General features: G+C 35.3%; 1 protein-coding gene across 1 annotated transcript in view; it reads left to right on the forward strand.

Annotated features, from left to right (window-relative positions):
- Positions 1–23,915, forward strand: part of LOC123314697 (serum response factor homolog) — a 116,348-nt gene that overhangs the window by 20,517 nt on the left and 71,916 nt on the right. Inside the window, exon 2 of the mRNA XM_044900001.1 lies at positions 13,921–14,172. Coding sequence (XP_044755936.1) covers positions 13,921–14,172 — 252 coding nt within the window. The remainder of the gene's footprint in view (positions 1–13,920; positions 14,173–23,915) is intronic.

Consider the following 23,915-nt stretch of genomic DNA (forward strand, 5'->3'; position numbering starts at 1 on the left):
AGCATCTCCAACGATTGGATGCGGTCCCTTTTTGTTTACGGCTTCTAACGAGACGAGGCGTCGTTTTTTCCGCTCAATTTTCGTGATGATACGAGGGATTGCTCGCGATAGAAAAAGTATTAGAGAATATCGAAGAGTATTGATTAGAGAGTTAACAACCTGTTGGAGTGGTTCTCGATTAGATGAGACCGGAGGATGAGTCGTCGATGTTGAATGGCGTTAAGGGAAATTAGAGTCGAATTATGTTCGGCTGATTGGGGGAATTATGAAGGCGCATATGGCGTACTGAAGGATCCGACATGGCTTGTGCTAGTTATCTGTAAAGCTTGCGTGAGAAGTCTAAAGAACGAATAATTTTACCGATTTATATTAGCGAGCACGTGCAGAAACTAATTTTACTACATTTAGGATGGTGCGCAAGAAGTGATTTTTTTTGGAAGTGCGTATTTACCACTTGCCACAAATTACATGGTATGACGTCCCTGCAATGTGTACGGGGATATTTGGAGAAATCTGATGATATTCACGCATTTTCAGTCGATTTACAATAATCAAAAACGCGCTCACATCAAATGTAACTATAATTGAACAACTAAACTGAGCAACAAATGAAGTGGGACACCTAAAGCTATAACATTACCTTGATGTTGTCGGATTTACACCCTGAGATGAAAAGCCGTATCCTCCTCCTTTATGCTACTGGTCAGAGTTTATTTTCTTCAATGTCTTCTTGTTATACATGGTGTGAAAAGGCAAAACTCTTTTTGGCGAAGAGTTTAAAGTTGCTATATGGATTGTTAGATCGGCATCTTGGCACATCTTTGCCACTTTTCGGATACAATGCGTTGCTATCAGAATATCGCCATTCAATAAATCTTTTTTTCACGAGATTTTAGATATAACTTCGACATTTCTTCGCCGATGATGTATTTTTCGCCCGTGAGAATTACCCTCGGAAGTACCATTCTTAATATTTAGGTAACTGGCGCAGGATTTTTTTTAAGCACCTCTTGTTGTACAGGGTTTTTCTGCTAGGAATTCAGAAATATTGGGTGCCTTATAAAGATATTCGTAATGTTTTGTGGATTGTTAGGTCATCACCCTGCGATATTTTCATCATTTTCTCGATACATTTCGTTGATATGGAAATATCGATATTTTGTGAAATGCATTTTACTGGAGAATTTCGCCTTTTTTCATATTACAATAGCCGATATCGTTTGAATTGCATCAGGGATATCTTATATCTATTTAAAATGACTAACTTAATTGACGTGCATGGAGGGACCTATGATAAAAAAAAAGTTAAATTTAATTTAACATTTTTCACACTTTTCTCAGAACTACAGCTTTGAAGGTGACATGAAGTACGTATTTTGATTTTGTTGGCGATAATGCATGGCTTCATCGAGCATCATTAGTACACGAATAATGTCAAAAGCAAAATCTTTTGATCGTAGTGAAATAGACTCCATTGTAATAAAGTTGAAGTTTCTCCTGAAGAAACGTCAGGTGAAATTTTATAGAAATTAAGAGAAACTGCTATTTTTACTAAACTCATACTAACTCATAGGACGCCACTGCTTTGGAACAATTTCCTTACAAAGTATTCCTTGATGCAGTATAGCCTCAATCTCGGCTATTGTTTCTCAAAAAAAGACGAGAAAAGAAAAAGACAGAGCAACTGTTACTAAATTCTCGGCCAAAAGGATGTGAATTTTTCGCTTTCTTATATATATACTCATCCCGTACAACAAGAAGAGCTTGTTGAGCTAACAATCCATCCAGCACCAAATAAAAATTTTTAAAGACCTAGTATTCCGAAATTCTTAATCAGAAAACGAAAATTTTTGGTTACTTTATGTACATATATATAAACTCTATACAACAAGAAGATATCGAAAGAAAACTAATCTGTGTCAGTGGCATATAGGCGAAGGATAAGGCTTCGAATCTCAGAGTCAAAATCAAACATCATCAAAGTGATCAAAGTTATGAAGTTATGCTTATAGTCAAAATTTTCAGCTATTCCACTATTTCCACTTCATCACGTGTTCAGTTAAAAACCATTTCCTTTTATGCACTAACCCCTATGGGTTAGTTAAGGTTAGGATCAGTTTGGTTCTGGAAAAGTTCAGGACAGCAACTCGAAACGAAACCGATTCTTTTCCCCATCAATTTGAATTGACTAAAGAGACCTTTTTACTCATTTCTATTTCATTAAGTTAATGTTAGGTTAGGTTAAGGTGCTTGGAAAGTTGAGGAGAACTCAAAACCGTTTCTTTGATAACCAACTTCAATAGGTTAGTTAAGTTTTTTTTATTCACACCTGAGTAAGAGTCGCGTAGTACCAGGACACCCTATAGAAGACGCTTATTTATAAGCACACCCGTTACAACAACAAATTCAATTCAAATTTTTTTTTGAAATGCAGGGTGAGTCGGGAGGAACGGACCAAACTCCAGGTGTGTATTATACACTTAAAAATAATTTCAAAAAACCCTTATGTTCTTATACGATTCTCATTTGTTTTCAAAATAAAGCGTCATTACAAACAAACAAAATTTCCTACATTAACATGATTTCAATCATAGCGCTGTTTCAACAAATGTTCAAAATACCGCTATTAACCTCTAAACACATTCTATTTCGTCTGCAAAGGTCTCTTGTTGCTTTTATAAGTGATTAATGTCTTTATTCGACAAGCACTGCCTGTCGGGTGTCGACTTTCACTTTGTACACTTCATTTTTAAGCCAGCCCCACAAACAATAGTCCAGTTGTTTGAGGTCTGGAGATCTTGGAGGCCAACTAATTGGACCACCGCGATCAATCAGTACTCCTGGAAACTCTTCGTCCAAATATTTAAAAACATTTTAATTATGCCGTATCTTGAAAACGAATGAGAATCCTATAAGAACATATGGGATTTTTGAAATTATTTTTATCTGTATAATACACATCTGGAGTTTCTTCCGTTCCGCCCGACTCACCCTGTATATCTGAAGTAATAAATAAAATTGTACTATGTATATGTCTGTCATTTTCGAATATCTGACCTTTTAGGGTTTTTTGATTTATTTCCAAGTTATCTAAACATAATCTCATTCTTGTCTGTCTGTCTATCTGTTTGTTCGGAGTGTTATTCGGATTTGCCCAACCGATTTGCACGGGACTGTGACAGTTGCAAAGAGGACTGTCCAATCCCAATAAAGGCTTTAGACTACGTTTTACTCCCCAACTAACCAACGTCCCGTCGCCATCTTTGAAGAAAAAAGCTGAACATGAACATGGTTGTTCGATATAAAAATGATCCATTTAATTCAAGGGAAGACTGACACATCTGTCAATGGATCAAGCAGTGGGCAATCTGCCAATATCGAAATAACGCGCACTTCAATAGAAAACCAACCTTCGATGTAAGCAAACAAGTGCTTAGGAAAGATCCTGCAGTGTTTGCAAACATCCTCGGAATACCTGGTAGGAAGAGTTATTGATTTCAAGGTCTTCCGGACGCATTCACAGCACGGGTCCTCGTCAGTCGCCGGCATAAAATCTGGCATCGAAATCATTACCTCCACCCACAGGTAACCGACCCGATGTCATTATACGTTATGAAATTGAATTAGTCAAGAGGGAACGACGTCCCAAGCGATCTTTCATAAGAACGACACCCACAAAGAGATGCAGAACCGGCATAATAAGACGTTTATCTGAATCAAGTCGACAGGTTGATCCACCGTTTGCCGGATGCAGTGCCATTATAAGGTAGAAATGAATTAATTGTGCCACTTTGGCGCGTCACGAAATGTTATATGACTTCATTCAGTCCGGCACCGTGGCAGATTAATCGGATAACTTTTAAATATCTGGCGAAAATTAACGCTGCGTGGTATTTATCGGAATTGATACACATTCGTGATTTATTGGTTAGAGTGAATAGTTACATCGTAGTGGATTTCTTTATGTTAAAACCTTAGTGTTTATCGTATTTCGTGAATTATTGATTCGAATTGCTCATCAGTACCTAATTCGAATAGACCATAATAGTTCATTACATTTCAGCCATATGCTTTTTTTATTCAGTGGTTGAATTTCGATATTGTAGTGAACTATAGTTTATTCGTTGAAAATCAAGATCAATTTCTAAGTATACCTATGCCTATCTATTTTCCCTTTTTTGGAATATTGAGATTCAAATTCAGAACAATCCTATGATTCGTTCTCCTTAAACATCTAATAGGCCACCCACAGCGGGAAACCTTATAGATCTGTCTCCAGTTGAATAATTGGAAACTCAAGTTTTCGATCATCTGAAACCAATCAAAACAAAGAACTGCTTTCTATATATCCAAAAAAAAAACAACGTAAAATTTATGATTTTGGCATTAAAGAACGATGTTCTCTCAAGAGGAATATTGTAGATGTAGAAGGACCATTTTTCGTCGCTGGTCGCTGATCCCACTTAACCTGAGATTAGCCGTTTTTTTTTCCTTTTAACATTCATGGGGTGAACACCGTTGAGTAGCAATAGAAAATCGATTATCTTGAATAATTCCAACTTTTTCCGAAAGCAGTCCTTTTGTTATGTGGCTCTTGTTTAACCCGAAATGAATTCTCTTCCACAATAAGTCAGCGAGGAGAAACCAGAATTCTAAATAGTCCTGAGTTTGTCCTTCTCACTTGTTCAGAACAAAGATCAGACAGTTAGACCTCTTAGACCTAACCTAACCTAACTCCCTAATCTTTGGTCCAGAAGTTGTCTAGAAGCTACATCAAGAATAGTCAAATAGTGCTCTCTGGACATCCAGAAAAACTCGAACAACAACTGGTAACATTAGTAAATGCATAATAAACCCAAAGGACGCTAGTATAATAATTACATGGGCTGACTGAACAAGCAATTTGAAATCAATGGGAATCATTCAAAATCAAAGCAATTGAGTGCTCCTTGAACCCAACAGTAAGATGTTGAAAGGCCTCAATTGCAAAAGTCGTGAAAAAATATTTGGAAATGCCCAACTTGAAACACACACACACTGGATTCTCCAGATATTGCTCCTTCTGATTTGTTTGATTTTGACGCAGCAACGTAATAAATTTTTTTTTTTATTTCAACAAAATTCAGGTTTCCAATGTCACCAGTAGTAGGTAATGGCAAACTACCGTATAACTTTTGTTTTTGACGGAGGGATATCAACACGAAAATGGCTTCCTTCATCTATAACATTTCAAATGGAAGAAATGTTAACCCCGACTTTCTGCAAGCTTCTGCCATTCTAATAATCATCAGAACCTTAGGCATTGAGTATTCTTTATCATCAGCTTCTAACAAAAATTTGGCAGAATCTTCTTTGGTGAAAACTGATGATTTCTTATCACTGTCGCAGTCCGATGGCCTTTTTATATACGCTATCAAATTTGTGTTTTTTTGTGTGTATTCTTGCTTATATTTTACCGCTCTTAAATTGAGTGAAATGTCCAGAATGTGTATACTCTTACCTTCAAAATATGCAAGTCGGCTTTCTCATTAATATGTTTTATCTTCTTCTCGTCCCACCAAGTTATAAATTTTTCTTTTCCAAATCGTAAATTGCCTTAGACTTAGAAAGTCAAAGGAAAGAGCATTTTAACTGCTCTTCGAAATCGCTTGGCAACTCTTCAGAAATTGAATCACTCATATTTACTATTACTTTATTGGAAATAAGAGAAAGTATCGTATGTAATAAGTTAAGAAATGCAATTTTGTGTTATTTGTGAGCTTTTGCGGAATGAATGGAGTTACACAAAATTAGGCATTTTCGTATCAGTTCACTTGAAAAGCTATTGAATGATCGGTTGCATTTATTTTGTTCTGAAATAAAAGCATTTTGGACTACTGAAAAACGGGTCCCATTAATTTGTAGGTACTCTCTATATTAACTGGATTTTATTTTTTTGTCATACTTTGAATCGAGCTTTGAATGCAGTCGCATAAAAAAAGTTTTCGATTTTGGGGTCTAGGCCTCTTCAATTACAAATATGAACAATCCTCAATTCATATGAAAGAGAACAGTCTAGTTTTCACACTTTCACAGAGTTACCGTGTAAGTTGGGGCAGTTTGAAAAATTGATCCATTTTCGAGTTACCACTATGCGGATAAATAAAAAATTTCTGTTTCAAGTTCAATTCTGGATTTTCATCAATTCAGTATTAAAAAAAATTTCAAAAACTGAAATAACTTAGATCCAATGAAATTCGATTAACACAATGAAAAATCATTACAAATCTTACTTTGGTTCAATTAACATTTCAAATCATTTTGTTTTCTATAGTTCAATTGCATGCAGTTGATAAAATTGTTATTCATATTATGTTTTCACTTCAATTTTTAAATTTACATGTTTTTTGTGCATTAAAAGCATGTTATTCTAGATTTTGGATGTAAATTTAATTGGAAAATTAAGCTGGTAAATTCAAAATTTGGTGAAAACATAATAATATGATTTTCATTAGAATGATATTCGTAATTAGAACTTTGGTTTTTGCGAAAGTTTGTTCATATTGGAACTGGTCGAACTGCGACATTTGAATAGCTCTAACGTTGCGTCATATCGAAGACCTTTATAAACGCCTAACGGAAAAAGAGCAAAACTAGGCTTTCTAATGCCTCTCATTCGTGCTCTCATAAACGAGACTCTTCGGTAAATCTTCTGATTTTTATCAACACCGAAACATTGAATCTCGACGTAGGTGTCTCGTAGGTAGTCCCGTATCTCGATGAGTTGTTATGACGCGAGTTACTCAATTCACAAACGAGAACATTATACGCCCAATTTCTCGGGAGTTACTTCTCGAACGAACTTGTACCATGGCAGTTATATGAATTTCGAAAAAAAATATACATAATCAAATCCTTCGTGTGGGTGCTACACCGCGGCAATAAATTAAAATACGCACGAAAACATCATCAGTTTCGTCTGGACTGCAAGAAGAAATTTTAAAAGTGTAGGGCAACTTCGTATTTAATGTTTTGACGTGTCTGTTTCATTCATGAAACAGTTGGGTGTATTGAACGAGAAGCATATTCTTTTGGATTGCCTTAGATTTTATGTATATGCCTTCCTGAGTCATTCGAAATATCTCCAGTGTCTCCAGAAATTGAATAGGATTTGCTTTCGACACTTCAGAAGGTTTTTTTGAGAAAGGTTAATGTGGTAGAGTGTCATTGGGATATCTTCTATATTAGAGCGCGTTAGCTCTTTGTTCAGATTATGTTTCTATATAGAGTGCAGCTCAAATAACGTAGGAATTAGTTTTGTTTCACCATTTTCAATCATTTTCGTTTCAAATTAATCAATTCATCGTAATTTTTTCAACCGTTGCTTAATGTTCGGATAACTTGTTGTAACTTTTTCTTAGATAGAATTTTTTGTAGCATTTTTAGCTTTCTTATGCCTTGTCCCTTAACGTCTTTGTGGGAAGATATCCTTAATTTCCGTTGAATAACGTCGACGTAAAAATTTGTAATCAACTAGTCTATTGAATTCTCCAATTTCATCAGACCAAATGATTTTGTCGTTTTGTCCATAAGGTTAGTACTTATATGTCGTTTTGTCCGATTCATACTTTTCAATTAGAATTTCGAAACAAAAATAATATCCAACTCAAAACTTATGCAGGTTAATATGCAATTACTCTGAACACAAAAGTATATTCAATTAACAATGAATAACATCATAAAGAACACAAGAATCAATTAAGAATCCAAATGAACAAAAAACTTTTAACCGACAATAACACATTTGTAGCTATACCACCAGTGGAACCAATTGATATGATGAACATGAAGCACTGTGAAACTCAGCGCTACCCGGCGCCAATTATGGAAAAAAAAACCTATACAGGGTGAGTCTTTGACTCGTACAAATATTTCAACAGTAGATTAATGTGTTCAAAAGAAACACTTTCTTCCCTTACCATTTTTTCCGAATTGGCTCGGTTTAAAAGATACAGGCTGTTAAAAACCATAAAACAATTTATTATTAGTTCTATCTCATAAGCGGCTTCATTGAAATGAATGTCGGAATATAGTTTTTCATTTGGCTAATCTTTTTCGAACACAAAATATATCCTACGTCTTCCAGTATTCTTATTATGACTGTTACGTACCATATATAAATACCAAAAATTCAGAGAGTCCAACTCTTGAAACTAATTAAGACGCTACCTAAGGAATATTTGAACGTTTTGTAAAAGAATAGTATTCTTCATATTTTCTCTTTTAATGCGCCGTTTTCGAGTAATTTGATATTCAAAAATAAAAAATATCTGTGAAATTCGAAAAATTGGATACTTTGACCGAATGCCACTCTTTTTAAAAGATCCACAGATGTGTCACAGATTTAGCTAATTATCCTGTTTTTCAAGGGGTAGCACTGCCCATTATGAAAACTTAAAATGGCTACCTATATTTTTTTATCAGGGCCGAATCGAATAAAATGGTATAGGAAAAAAGTGTTTCTTTTGACCTCAAGCATCTACTGTTGAAATTTCTGTACGAGTCAAAGTCTCACCCTGTACATCATTATATTTGCATATGTCGTTTTGTCTGCATTATTCTTATATTGTGTTTATTCTCACTAAATGCTTATTTTCTAGTAAAAAGCAAATCATACGCTTTCTCGTAGGAAAGGGACTTGGTTCCATGTTATTATTAATTTATGAATTTTATTTTTCATTATCCTGATCAAGGAATCAATTGCTGTTTGCAAAAAATCTTAATTCATCAATGTTGCATCAAATGGAATAAAATCGTACAATCTTATTGCCAACTATTAACGTTTTCCTTGATCGTTATTCACAACCAAGAGCGTTGGTGTACTGAGACCAGCCATTCATTTAATTCCATTCAGATTACCTCAAATGGTAACGTATATAAGGAGCAGAATAATACTGGACAATAATCTCCTGTTATCTTTATGAACCACCAGTAAATTATCAATTCTCACTCCTTCATTCATAAGAGGCTCTAGTATTCAGGCATGCCATACGTTGTAATTGACCATGATTGGTCATTTCACGAGTTCTCCATTAAAATAACCATTCATGAATTATTATACCTCTTATAGATCACTTTTTGTCTCGTTTTACAGACTGGATCTCATTGATAAACATAACGCTATGGCGAAATCATTGTCGCCGGTTAGAGGAATTACCGAAGGCTGTTATCACCTCATTTTATGAATCAACCATTTATTTTCCACGAATATGATAGTTTTCAAATATTTCACATGGCCTCGATATATTGAATTGGCTTGCTTTTTTCTGTCTGATAGTTATAAAATAGGAGCAGTAGGTGCGACATTCACATCAGGTACAGAATGTACAGCCCAAAAGATTTTTCCAGTAAACCTCAGTATTAAACTTATTCACTTCTTGGAAGTTGATAGATTTGCATTTTGGATGGGAAAATCAATATAAAAGACTTCGAAAAGAATTCGATGAGTTTCTCCACTAAGTGCGTGTTCCAATCTAAGATGTTAACTTCTTAGATGTTTCTTGAAGGAAAATTTTGTGCCATCATTTTGATGAAATTGATAGCAGCAGAAGAATATATATTTTAGAGAATTGAACATATGGAGATTTTTATCTGTGATTTATCCATATTACTGAGATAAAGATAACCTTTTTCATAATTGAGAGTTCAAGAAACATACCACAATACGTCATACGTGACGTGTGACGTATGAGTAGTATAAATTTCGGTTAAAATTATTTCAAGAATTATTCCAAGCGCCTCAAATTGTTTGGATTCTTACTCAATGAAAGAAATGCTTTTCTCAGGTTGTAAGATATCGTTATTGAATCTGCTAGTAACTTTATCTGACAAAGTGCCTTTCTGTACAAAATATACATAAGTTGATGTCATTGATGTTTACATACATATTTCCCTTTTTTTTCGGTAACATGAAAGAAAACATCACAACATCAACCTTCAAAATTCCATAAACAACTTGATGACGAATTTTTTTTAACGTTATATTTGAGTTTACGTTTAGTTCTGAACATTTTCAAACTCATATCAATAAAACAGAAAAGCAGAGCCCTTTTGTAATTCAATGCATAAGTAGCAGTATTCAACATTTCCTGAAAAGTAGTGTAGGTACCCTTCTATGGGTGAAAGAATTTTTCTCATATCTCGAACAGTTCTAGAGATGTATGATTTGCATACAAACTTAGAAGCTCACAAATATCTATACAAGTATAGGTAATTCATAATTAGAATATATGCTATATAAATTAGTAGTGATGTGTTATTCACCAAGGTGAACGTCCATGCTGCAGCCAGAGCTGATGAAGTCCTCACCGTTAATCAAATGGCAACAATGATTTTTCGAATCCAATATGTTGATCTAATTGCCACCAATAATTGATGAATGACAGGTTATAAATAAAACGAAACAGGAACCTGCAATAAGTCTCGCATAAAATTTATGTCAATGTACACTTTAATAGAACGTGTGAATAAATGCTGTTTTCGTTTCTTATTTCATTTCCCGTAAATTATGACTGGGATTTGTAAACATGTTTTCCTATTTTTGAGACGCATGTACTACACAAGACTCCGATACTAGTTCTGCCGCCGCACTACCACATATTTCACTTCTTCTGTATCGTTTTTGTGTATTCGAGATCTGGTATTCTGCGAACGGCACAAATTTTCTAACGATTAAAACCGACAGCCATGTTTCTTTACAACCTCGACTTTCATAATGGTTTTCGAAGACCTATAAATTTATCCATCGGCCACTGTGCCTCATGTCGTCTCTGCTATACTACGTTATACGAAACAATAAATCTATTCAATATAATATTCGCCACACGAGTTATTTCCTGTGAATATAAATTAATAGTTTTTTATTCTTCAGCGCTCACTGTTTCCCAGCCAGAAGAAACCTAATTTTGTATTTCTATTAGAAAATAGCAAGATTGAAACTCTAAAACCAATCGTATCAAAATTGGGCATTTATATGTACAGGGTGTCCGCCAGAAAATGATCCTAGATCTTATATGCGAAACTATAGAAGTTACCGAAAACATTTTCAAGCAAAATTTGTTCTGAATGAATCATTCTTCGAAAATTCATTAATACAATACCACTAACTCTTTCGTATACAGAGTGTCAATACAAAGTTACCTTTTTTTAAATGGTTTTTCTACTGTGAAAGTGAGTTTGGTTAAGCGATCCAATATTTCGAAATACTGTTGCTTCTATTTATGTTAATTTGCGTGTAATGGTGCCTATTTATGAGCACTAGTCTAGGAGTACAGACGACTTTGTACGACATACAATTTACCTTCAAGTGCAGACAAAATACTTACATAATATAACAAACTAAAATTCCTCCACTTTACCAGAAAGAGCTCATAATCGAACGATCTTATATTGTCCTGAGGGCATTTGAGGTGAAGCTTAACGCCGATCGTGAGTTATATGCAATATAGTTTATAGTGTGAAATAATTTATTACAACGTCTGCGTCGAAACATAACTTATTGTGTTACTGAAAGCAAAACTATTAATTGAAACATTGTGCATTATACGCTATTTATTCTCCAGACTTTTATTCTACCCTGATCAGTGTAGGATTCAGAGAAATTTTCATGTTGAATTGAAAACTTGATTGAAAATAATATCATAGAAAAACAAAGGGAAGCTTTAAACAATGCATATCACAAATACTGCTCGTCTTAATTAGCTCTTTTCCACTGGCTTCGGACACATCATGCACTTAGGTTTCCAACAAATGCTCAGGAAATGAAGTTGCCATTAATTTGAGTTTGTAATTGGAAAATATCCATAAACGCTAAGTTACTGAGGTAACCTAAAGCCTTTTAGTGTTAAATTTCCTATTTCTAGCAACTGGTGCTCATTTTTCATTCGATTTGTCAATGCTTATAATATAATGGTAGATAGGTTTTGCTGATGTCTAAGCTCTTCTCCAATTGTTGAGTCATTTGCTTTTATTCCAGTCATGTACGCACTTTCAATGTGCGAAATATTTAGAAATGATTGTCTCGAATGTTATTTCAATGGGGAATTGTCATGTTCAATTATGAGAATGATTCATTTTTATTCAATTAATTATTTAAATATGAACAACAGATACCAAGGACTCATGTACTACCGTAGGTGAAGCATTTCTTGCAGATAGAAATATAAACCAGTTGCAATTTTACCGTTATTAATAAGATTTCAACTTCCCTATTTATAATAAGGTATAACAAACGTGACAAATGTGGAACTATCATCTCTACGAAAAAATTTATCCAATCTGTCGAAATTTATGGGATGATTTTTGAAGTAAATTTTCAGGTGACAAAAGGTCCTTTCGTTTGCATGAAAAGTGTAGCAATTTTCTACACTCGATTTTAGTATTCGTTTGCTGATTGAATTTACACCCGTGTAGAAGAGGTGTAGTGTATCTACATCTCCTTTTGACCATGTGTAGAAAAACTACACTTCCTCTACACTGTTGTAAATCAAATCGAGTGTAGAAAAGTGCTACACTTTTTATGCAAACAAAAGGACCTTAAATAATCAGCTATTGAAAATTTTCAACTATAAAACCAGTTTATAATTTTTGAACTCCTCACAGCTCACTTTTCATAATTCTAGACTGTTGGAAGTCAGTAAAAGCTTGACAAGAAAGGCAGAAATAGAAAAACTGTATTCTATTAGCTCTTCAAAATGGGGAAAGTCCTTGCAGTTTGATAGAGTTTTTTGAAAAAATATACCTCAATTCATAAATTCATTCATACACATTAGGTTCATTTGATGTACGGCGAAATGATAGTTTGGTATCCAAGAACACTTCTGGCGTGAAAGCTTATGTATGAGTTTGTAAATATAGATTGTTACACGATAGAATAACGCTTCCTGCTTTTTAAACATTATCATTTTAATTATTAATGATGAAGAAATGCTAACACCACTATTTGAAGGTGCATTGTTTTGTCAAAATCCGTCAGAGCATTGGCTAGCTGTTGTAATGTCCGCGGTAGGTCAGATGAAGTGCGTAATTGCTGTGGCATTGCAGACCAGAAATGTTCAATGAGATTTTGGTCTGGAAGGCAGCGGGACCATCTATTTGGTTACTGCCATGATTCCTATACGTTCGTTGACAATTCTGGCCATTGTGAACAAAGATCATCGATTAACACAAAATTGTCGCCGAAGGCTGCCAGAAAGGGAAGAGTAATAGGTTCTACGACCACGATACCTTCCGCTATTATGATTTCGTTAATGAGGATAATAAGATCTGTGCCATTAAACCAAATGCCCTGTCGTACGCACACTGAGCCACCACCGAAAAGAGTCATGATCATTATAGCCCGTTTTCACCACACGAATTCGTCACTTATACTCATACAGACAAAATCTGGACTCATCATTGAACACGCACGATCACTATACCACATCCACTACGATTTTGAGCAGTGCATTGTGCATTACACAAATACATATTATTGGTGGGATCGTTTCGACTTAGCTCGTCCTTTCGGAAAAGGTCCACTTGGATATTTTGCCCCTTTACCCTACTTATTCAACCCTAAAAAGACCAATGTCAATGGTATTGACAAATGTTCTTGGAAGTCTAGGCTGTCAACTCCTTGGGTTCCAGAATTGGCTTCCCCATATGTATGGTCCGTAGGTCAGCAAATTCTGGACTCTTGCACACTATGTATTCAGCTGTTTCTTTTACTATTCAAGCAGCCTGCATTTCAAATCTGCTGACTTCCGCATGTGGTGAAAAGATATTTGTATAGACAGTGTACCGTCAGTAGTCCACCAATGCCACGAACTCATAACCATTAATGAATCACCATCTGCTTAGCATCAGAATTTTCTAACGATCATTCGTTAATTTTTGTTTCAGGCCTATGAGCTTTCAACCCTAACCGGCACCCAAGTGATGCTGCTGGTCGCATCAGAAACGGGACACGTCTACACCTTTGCCACCCGCAAGCTTCAGCCTATGATCACCAGCGAAGCAGGCAAGGCTCTAATCCAGACGTGCCTCAATTCCCCGGATCCGCCAGCCGGCTCATCTTCCGGGGACCAAAGAATGTCAGCAACTGGATTCGAGGAGACGGAACTGACGTACAACATCAGCGACGAGGACTCCAAAGTAAGACAAATGGTTTACGGGTCACCTCACACGCATGCTCACGCGCATTCTCTGTCGCAAGGTCACTATTCGCACCTGGAACAGACGCACTTGGGCTTGGGGGGTTCCCCGCAACACGGTTATTCGCAAGCTTGTCCGAGCCCTTTACCGCCGCCCCATCAGGGCTATGGGCATCCCCAGCACCCCCATTCGCACTCGCATTTAGCCCATTCGCATTCCCAGCGATAGGTTATCGGAATGCCCCATATTGGGGTGAGATTTAGTCATCATGTTTGTTCTAGGATTTGTTTGTTGTTATTATGAATGATGCACCGTGATCGTCGGTTATATGATATCCATTCGAGGCGTCTCAGTAATACTTCTGAGGAATTATGCAGATGTTTGTGAAAAAGATTCGAATTTTTCCAAGAGCATATAGTGGATCCTATGCCAGTGGCATGTGTGATGTCATCGAATTCACAAAGAACTTGTCAGAACAGCTGAACAGTCGCTTACTCCCACACCCTCTTAGCTATTGATTTTTATTTCCACAAGAATTCCGCTGAGGGTGGAGAAAAAACATTATAGTAAGAAAATGATTGGGAACCAAGAAAAATATAGTTCATATTCATAAATGGAAATTTTATAATCATAACACCAAGTCAGTACAAACAGTATATTGCATTATTCCAGGTTTAAAACAACGATATTGATTTTTTCAGATGATACAAATTGGAAAATAAATAAAATAAGGAAACCTTAAATGAAAATGAAATGAACTGATCTCAATAACACTTATTCTTCTCTTCATGTTTTTTTTTGTTCCACGGCACCATTTTCTTCAATTCTTATTCTTACTCCTCATATTTCTTTACCATTTGACCATTATTCAAATTGCATGCAATTGTTATTTCATTACATCCATCAGTTTTTCCATTCAGTCAATCAAATCAAAAATGCCATAACTTCTTATAGGATTTCTTCCACTTGCAATTTTTGTTTATGTCTTTGTCTTGTGTCCTTTATCTTATTCTATAATTTTTCATTATTCGAAATTCTAATAGTCCAATAATTCACTCGCTTAAATTTCTCTATTTTTGTTGACCTTGTCGGTTTCTTTCAAGTTTCCAAACGGTAATTTCAGAAAACGATTTGAAAGCTGAAGAGAAATTGTTGATATTATCTATATATATAATCTTCTCTCCCAGCACTGACAACAACCATCAATGATTCAAGGTTGAAAATGATACTTCTCAAGTGGTTTTCACACCCGTAACTTCTTCTGTTCCGTTTGTTAACGTTTTCATTACTTACGGCCCTCGGGGTGTTGAGCAATTTGAGCCGCCGCAAATTTTCTGTCATAAATAACAGGTCGAAATGGACGTTACGCATTTTACGGTTCGTTGCGATCATTAAATTTGCACCAGAAGAAGTATTGCACCTCTGGGGATTTGCATCCCACTTTGTTGTCTTCCACAAGCTTTTTCATCATGCCATTAGGTGTGAATGGTCTTGTGGATATCTGAATAACCTTGAGTAAAAAACAGGTGATGTCATGTTCACCGTCAAAAAATATTGGAGTGACTTTCGTAGGAAGATGGGGTTGTTTATTTATTGAATGAGTTTGGCTGATTCAATTCACAAGGTCTCAATTTTGGGAATCATCTTTTATTGGTGGTAGAAGCCCAGCTTTTCTACTTTTATTCCACAATTTCTGATTAATCTAATTCTGAACGAATTCGGAACAGATGTCGTAACCAGTTCAGAACCGACTTTGCAACTGGTTCAGAACCGAAATGTCAACTAGTTGAGAGCCGACTCATCAATCAGTTCAGAACCCTCTCTCTCATTCAGCTTAAAAACTACAACACTTGGCTTATCAAATCCATTGTTGTATCTTGTATGCATTGTTTGGTAGATTTTATTATTTATTTTATAAGGCTTTTCAACCTGTCCATATACGGTAGAGCCCTGAGGACTCGAATATGAAGAGGAAGATATAAATATTGAATGCAAAGTAACTTTAACTAGAAAAGAGTCAATGAGTTCGAATTACTCATTAATAGGTTGTTATTTTATTAGCTTTTTCGAGTACCAACCTACGTTAGAAGGGCTTGGCCATCTCCAAAATTCGTTAGTAATTAGTAATTCATCCATGTGATAGTTCAAACATCCAATGTTCCTTATACTCTTGCTATTGGAAAGAAACTCGAAGAGAAGAATTAGATGATTCAAACTATAAAAACCATATCTAACAACGAAAAAAACAATTAAAATTATAACATTTCAGAGACATGTGGCAGTTGTCACACATTTTCCTTATTTTCTTATAATATTATCAATTAGATTAGGTTCTTTCTTATTCCTTAGGTCTTAAGGTACTGTTACACAAGCACACTTGCTACCTAGTAGCATGTGTATCCGTGCTTTACTACTAAATAGCACGTTTCCTTCGATTTGACGCATGCTACTTGAGATAGGAGTGGAAACGTTAAAGTTAGACAATCTCGCTTATTGTGTAGCACGGGATATCATTTTTAGTTTGAGTACAATGGACATGCGGCATTCGAGCAAGTGTATACAGTGAAGGATCATCTTATTTTTAGGCATGTTCATTCGATGCTGTTTTAGTCAGATGTGTAACACTACCTTTATTTCTTATTAACGTTGTGTAAACCTACTATTATTGGCAGATGGTCTGTTCACCAATTGCCCATAAGAGAAGCTTAACAGTTTTCCCACATTATAGTGATACCAAGCGAAGGGATCTCAAAGACCAATTCCGTTAGATCTCTCTTGAGGTCATAAACTCCTGTACCTTTCAACGCTGGTGCAAAACTGGCTGACTTTACCGGTTCATGTCATGGAAGATCTAGTAATCAAAGGATGCAATGCCTAAATAAGAGAGGACGCATTACCGCTCTACGCTTGACGCTCCTAGTGTACCCGAGGCCTAACTCCCCCATCGGTCTTCTGTCCTTCAGATCGGGACTCGCATAAATAAAGAAATCTACCACACACGATCTCCCAACCGCCCCGTTTCCCCTCCAATTTGTTCGGTCCCTCGGTGGTTATTTTAACGAACTAGAAATGCGATCCATAAAAACAGGCGCAGATCGAGACCGATCGCAGCCTAGTCCGAAATCAATCTCCTCTCAAATATGCCGTGTGAGGTCTCCGAATGTTCCGAGATGAATTATTCAACCGGGCCGATCGTCATTGTGAGCTTTATATGAGGTGCAAGTTCTTTCGCCGACACGGCAAGTGTCGTCGGTCAGCATATCGTCCCGCAAGATCTCTCTGATGTGCCAGGTCGGTCCGAAACCGGCTAAATTTACAATTGTTAAGGGAAAACATTAAAACAACGGCCGCCGGTTTGCTATGGGGCCACGTATGCCGATGGGGCACCGTCTCGTAAACGCAGATATCTCTCCCGACGAAGCGGGACGTTGTTGACGTTTTTTTCTGTTACACAAATCTGCCACTAGAGAATCTGTTGAATATGGATAGGCGAGACGGTATCATCGGACGCGGCATTATCATCTGCGAAGCTGAGGATCCTTGAGGGTTTTTGTCGACGGTTTCGAGATGGGGGACGCGACATTCTTTACGAGTCAATCAACTGAAGCCAGTCGGGATGATTTGGAGAGATCAGTTCTTTAATTTTCGTCCCCACTCAACAAAAACCTTCGAAGTGCCACATACAAATAGTTCTTGAGCATATAAATCCAAATCACAAGTCCGAATTCTGAGATTCAAGTCAGACTACTGAGATACAAGTCAAAACTCTGAGACACAACTGAGAATCCTGAGATACAAGTCAAAACTCTAAGAGCACAGTTCGGAATTCTGAGATATAAAGCAAAATTCTGAAATGATAATCAGAATAATTATAAGATACAAGACAGAATTCTAACATATAAAGCAAAATTCTAAAATGCTAATCAGAATTCTAAGATACATGTCAGAATTCTGAGACACAAGTCAGAATTCTGAGATGTAAAGCAATATTCTTAAATGCTAATGAGAATTCTAAGATACAAGTCGGAATTCTAAGGCACAAGTCAGAATTCTGAGATATAAAGCAAAATTCTGAAATAATAATTAGAATTCTAAGATATAAGTCAGAATTCTGAGACACAAGTCAGAATTCTGAGATACAAGTCAGAGTTCTGAGACACAGGTCTCAAATCTGAAACACATGGCAAAATTCTGAGATATAAGTAAAAATTCTGAATTAAAAGTAGGAATTCTGAGATAGAATCCACTATTCTGAGATACATTTTCTGACTTGAGTCAGCTTTACAGTTTTCGGTAACAAAATCCACAAATAAGTTGGGGACAACCATCGCGTTCAACAATTTCAAATAGTTCTTGTATTATCGCCATTTTTTCGAGCACTCAATTTGTCTCGAAAGGCCACATCCACATATAATAGGTTCAACACAAAGAAAAACAAGGTTTTTTTCATTAAATCCAACTGAAACCACCAAAATCATCCCCTCGTATGGAGCATTAATGAGTTTTTTTAAACTGTCCGAATTAATTTGTACATCCAATACATATTCCAACAGGTTTGAGCTTATCATAAATATTAGTAGTCTCTAGATAAGTTGTACCTTTTCCATGACATTTCCTTTTACGCAAACTTTCATCTGTTTCGTATGTTTGCACCAACGGGTTCCAATATGGTGTAAAAGTGTGGTTATTACAATATAATTTCACAGTTATCCACCGGTGCCGTTTAAATGACAATATCTTGGTTGAAAATGGTACAGATCTTTAGGTTAGTGCAATTCCCATTATTAATCATGAATAATAAGTGTAATTTTGTATTTTCTTCCAAAATTTCTTCATTCTACAAAATTGTTCAATTTGTTCTTTCCCAACTTTTTCATTTTGTATTTCCAAAAGCTTCTATCTTTTCTCTTCTTCAAAATTATTTCGCAATATCCTGATCTAAATTTCGAATTTTTATGTTTTTTCCTGTACATTTCAAGTACTTACAATATCGGAATCCAGAATAATACTTCGCCAAAGACATTGAAAAAATATACCATTGATTCAACATTCATCTTGAAAGAAATCCCAATATATTCAAAATTCAACATAGCTGTATCCAAGTAGTTCTATTTATCTATAAAGAAACTGTCGAAAAAACTTCTCATCATCCATGAAATAAATATTTTTATTATGAAAAATAAATAAAATATCGCGATAACCTATATTGGATTAATCGCGTGTCAGTTTGTTCAATTATCATACACTGGTGAATCCAAAAAAAAACTCGGTGTCCTGAGCATGCAGGAAATTTCTTAATTGTTGTTTTTTGAGTTCCATTAATGTCTGTTGTATAGGTCCTGTGATTTTTTCCACTGTTCTCTATGTCCTTTTTTTTTCCAAATAATATCACTTGTTTATTTCTTGAGTTGATCAAACTATTGACAAGTTGTGCTGTTGTTCTATCTTTAATTGAATCTTTTTTTGACTAAGTGAACTACAGGAAATAGCGCATTCGTATTTCTTCCCAAATCCTTCTACATAATTCTTGTTTTCATTGCTCATCTTTTTCTGCTACTAGATCAAGAGTAATATGGAGAAAGCGCCCAAGATTCTATTTTTTCTAATATGTAGATTTACCCTCTGTTACATGAGAAACTTTCTATAATTTCGAAATATCTACTGATTTGTACCGAAGATGTCTTTTCATAAGTAGTAATTTATTGGTTTTTTCTTTGAAAATTCTTCAACAATGCTTTCAGACAGAAAATACATCATACCATCTCTTTCAGAATTGATAATCACGGAGTTTTTTCATTTAAAAAACAAAAATGTTTGTGGGTCTCCTTCGTTTTATCCTCTAAGGAAATATTGATGAATTTTCCATCAGAAGATGGAATCCTGGAGTCCGCACCGTTCGTATCTAAAAACTGGCTCATAGAAATCTCGGACTCATTAGAAAATATGATAGCAATTCTGAATTAAATGCTTATTGTTACAACGAAGCTCACGGAGATGCCTTCTTCGCTTGAATAATTCATCCCGTGCCTCTAAGACCTCACGCATCTCAGTCCACTAACGCTCGGGCATCTTCCTTTTAGTCCTTCCGATTCCTTTTACTTTATTTGCGGTCGCCGAAAAAAACTAGATTCGAACGAGATTCGGAACGGAAGAACACGGAAATATTCCATAATCACTTCATTTTCTCATATAAGTTCTCATTTCACCTGTGCAGTCTCTTATAAATTCCAACGATAAAGTCAACTTTTTCTGGTACCTCAACTTCAACTATCTCCTGCTGGAAACATTATAATTGTAAAATATTTCTTTATGTGCCTCGTCTGAAATATGCTGAATGGATTAATTCTCCTATCAATTTCGAGCCCTTTGTATCCTTTCCTGTAGTTTCTTCAGGGACTGAAAAAGTAATGACAGCCAAAATAATGAAAATAGCTAAAAAAATCCCAATACAAATCATCAATTATTTCACGTCAATAATGACAAACACTCGAAGAATATGTTGAATTAATTTCTTTTCTCGCCTTCGCCTATGATACACTCTGCGGGTGTGTATTTTACTTGTACAAAGGTTTATTTTAACAGAAGATTCCCGGTGTAAAAGAAACACTTTTTCTCTTTGCCATTTTTACTATTCGGCTTGGTTGACAAAATTCAAGCTGTTTGAAATTCATAAAGGCATGTTATTACTTATTACTGTAAGGTAAAAACAGGTTTTACTACCCAACAAAACACCAACTAAACAATTTTGGAAAATAAAAGTATTCTTTATATTACCTCGTAAAATGCACCGTTTTCGAATAATTTGATAAGCAAAAATAATACATATCTGAGAAATTCGAAAAATTGGGTACTTTGGCTATGCAACTCTGTTTCAGAGATCCAAAGATGTGTAGTGTCATATATAATAGATTTAGCTTTTTTTTCCGAAGGCAATTTTTTTCCAGGGTATGGCTCATTATGAAAACTCAAAAAGGCTATATCTTTTTATCTAGGCCGAATTGGAAAAAAATGGTAAAGAAAACGTCTTTCGACCTCAAGAATCTATACTGTTAAAATATGTGTATCCCCTAAAGCTCGTCAGAAATGGAAGAAAAAATCAAAAGTAAATTATTTTAATTTTTTTTCACCTCTGTTGCAGAATCTACGTTATATCAATCTTCTCATAACCTAGGGCTCTGATAGATTCAAATTCAATTAAATTACATCCTCTTGCATTTTGTACACTTTTCTGTATAGAAATGTTTTGTATCGATAGAAATTTCGTTCATACATTCGAAATTTTATACTGTTTGGACAAAATATTGCCATATGTTCCTCTGATGCCCAACTTTCTTATGCTTAAACTTTTTGGTAGACACCAACAAATCATCTAACATTCGATGACCCCTGGAGGGACAGCCTTCTGGTCGTGGGAACAACATTCTCTCCCTAAGGTGTTAAATGAATTGGCAAACAAATCATAAGAGCAATAATCAAATTGTTTACCATCGTACTCACATCCTTCAGCTTTTTTCCCTGTGGTTTATAGTACAAGTTTATTCGAATGATGGATGATCTGCTATTATTTTCGGATATTTCATTTTGCTTCATTATTGCGGTTTTGTACTCTTATTAGATGAATTTGTTCTGATTTATTGTTTTTGATGACCAGGTGGATTTATTGATAATCTTGTAAATGTAGTCGAATTTTAACTGGAATTATAACTTGCGATGGCTTTTCATGTCAAAAATAATCGAATTTTCGAATTTAAACCATTACATTGCCTATTTTCAAGATACCAAAGAATAAATTCAGGCTTCTGTATCTTTTATTGAAAAAAATCTATAAAAAACGCATGACTATAAATATAAATAAATAAATAATAATAAATTTTTTGAGAAAAATAAAATAATTCATAGAATTAAATTCATTGCAATTTTTTTTCGAATCCAACATTGAATTTTTCGAATTTATTTCAGTTCAATTTGTATTCCACTGAGAGTTGTCCATGGCTTCTGCGATGTACCATAAATGACAAACGTGGCCTAACAACTCTCATTATTCCACATCCAATTGCGACAAAACTTTTAATTTATTAATATGGGCGTCACCAGAGAATGGACGTTCACTTTCATTTGGTCAATTATCGGGAATGCTGGCAGCTTCCACTTCTTCCATCCAATGAGCTACTTCATTTATTCAGTTCATGAACAATGAACTGACCAATCGAAGTGACTTTACCAATTTGGTACTTCATTCATCATTCTCATTAAGTCGACCGTTAAATAAAAGATTACCGTGGCCAGTTCGTATGTCGGTTACTTCAAAGAATCAACAATGCACGCTGCTCAGTTGAGAGAGCAGGATTAGAAGCTGGAAAGTAGTTGTTGAGTTGCCCCACAGATGTTTCATTCCATTTTTCCATTGTTCAAGGGCGGATTTATGGGGGGAGGGGGTTATAAACCCCATACGATCTGTAGTCACATGCACTTTTTTTCAAAATTTATCTGAGATGATGACCCCTCTCCCACGAAAAAACTATATCCACCCTTGCCAGTTTTTTCGTGAATGCCTCAAAACATCCCCGAAAAAATGAGAATTCAAATTCATTAGAAATCTTTGTTGTATGAATAATATTCCTTTATTCACTTTTGGATAGAAGCTCCTAAACTAAAATTCGCCCATCTATTAGGTATTCATAGTTAATCAGCGTGATCCTGGCGCCAGGTCTTTGAGTGTGCCAATAATATTGTAAAATCATCAGCATATTACAAAAGTTATGCCCAATGTTACAGGCTATAATTGGAAATAATATATTCCAAAAGGTGTCGATTGAGTGCCATGGAACGGAAGTTGTATTATCCCATAACAAAAGGATAATTTCTGTTGATATTCTTTTCTTTTCTAAAATAATGGGACACTCCCAGTTTCATTGTGAAATTGTAACTATCAACGGCGATATTTCTAAATGAAATTGTCGGTCGTGCTAGAGACATATGTGGTTAATTAATTATGGTACTCCCATTGCCATTTGAATTGGCTCATGGTTGTAATCTACCTAAAAGGGTTGGGCACTAGGAATGGACCAATTTAGATCGGTAGACGTGAAGGAATGAATGATCATATTCTGATGCTAATGGGGTGTATAATTCATCATTAGGGACCTACTTTGAATTCAGCTATCCCTGATAACAATCGATTATTCACACCTCTGAGAAATCTTAAATATATTGAATTGCATTATGTTCTCATTTTTATTATATTTATCATTCTTAAAAACGAAGAACTTCCATGATTGATTATTCCAGCAATTGATCATTAATCTTGGAGTGATGACCGAGGAACACTTGAATCAACAATGAAATATTGATCTTTAAATATGGATTGTCCATCAGAATAGAAGTCATTTGGAACAGCGTTTCAGTGAATTATTAAACATCCGGGCATTGAAACTCAGACTAGGAGTCATGATGACATTATAAGTAGAGCAAAAAAATTAAGATAAGGTATAAAATGAAACAAAATCAGAAATCAAAACATATGATGACAGCATTCATACAAGAAATAAGAACCAAAGATGGCCAACTCTCATATTTTCGTCTTACTCAACGATTTTCGGAAATGCCATAGACATAGAGTCTATGGGAAATGCATAATGCGCATTTTCGAATATGTTTTGACAGTGACAGTTCTTCTTTTTCTCACCTGAATATACAAAATATTGACTGATACAAGATGCAATACTACTGTTTGTACTGAATTG

Source organism: Coccinella septempunctata, chromosome 6 (genome assembly GCF_907165205.1).
Source record: "Coccinella septempunctata chromosome 6, icCocSept1.1, whole genome shotgun sequence".
Classification (NCBI taxonomy): Eukaryota; Metazoa; Arthropoda; class Insecta; order Coleoptera; family Coccinellidae; genus Coccinella; species Coccinella septempunctata.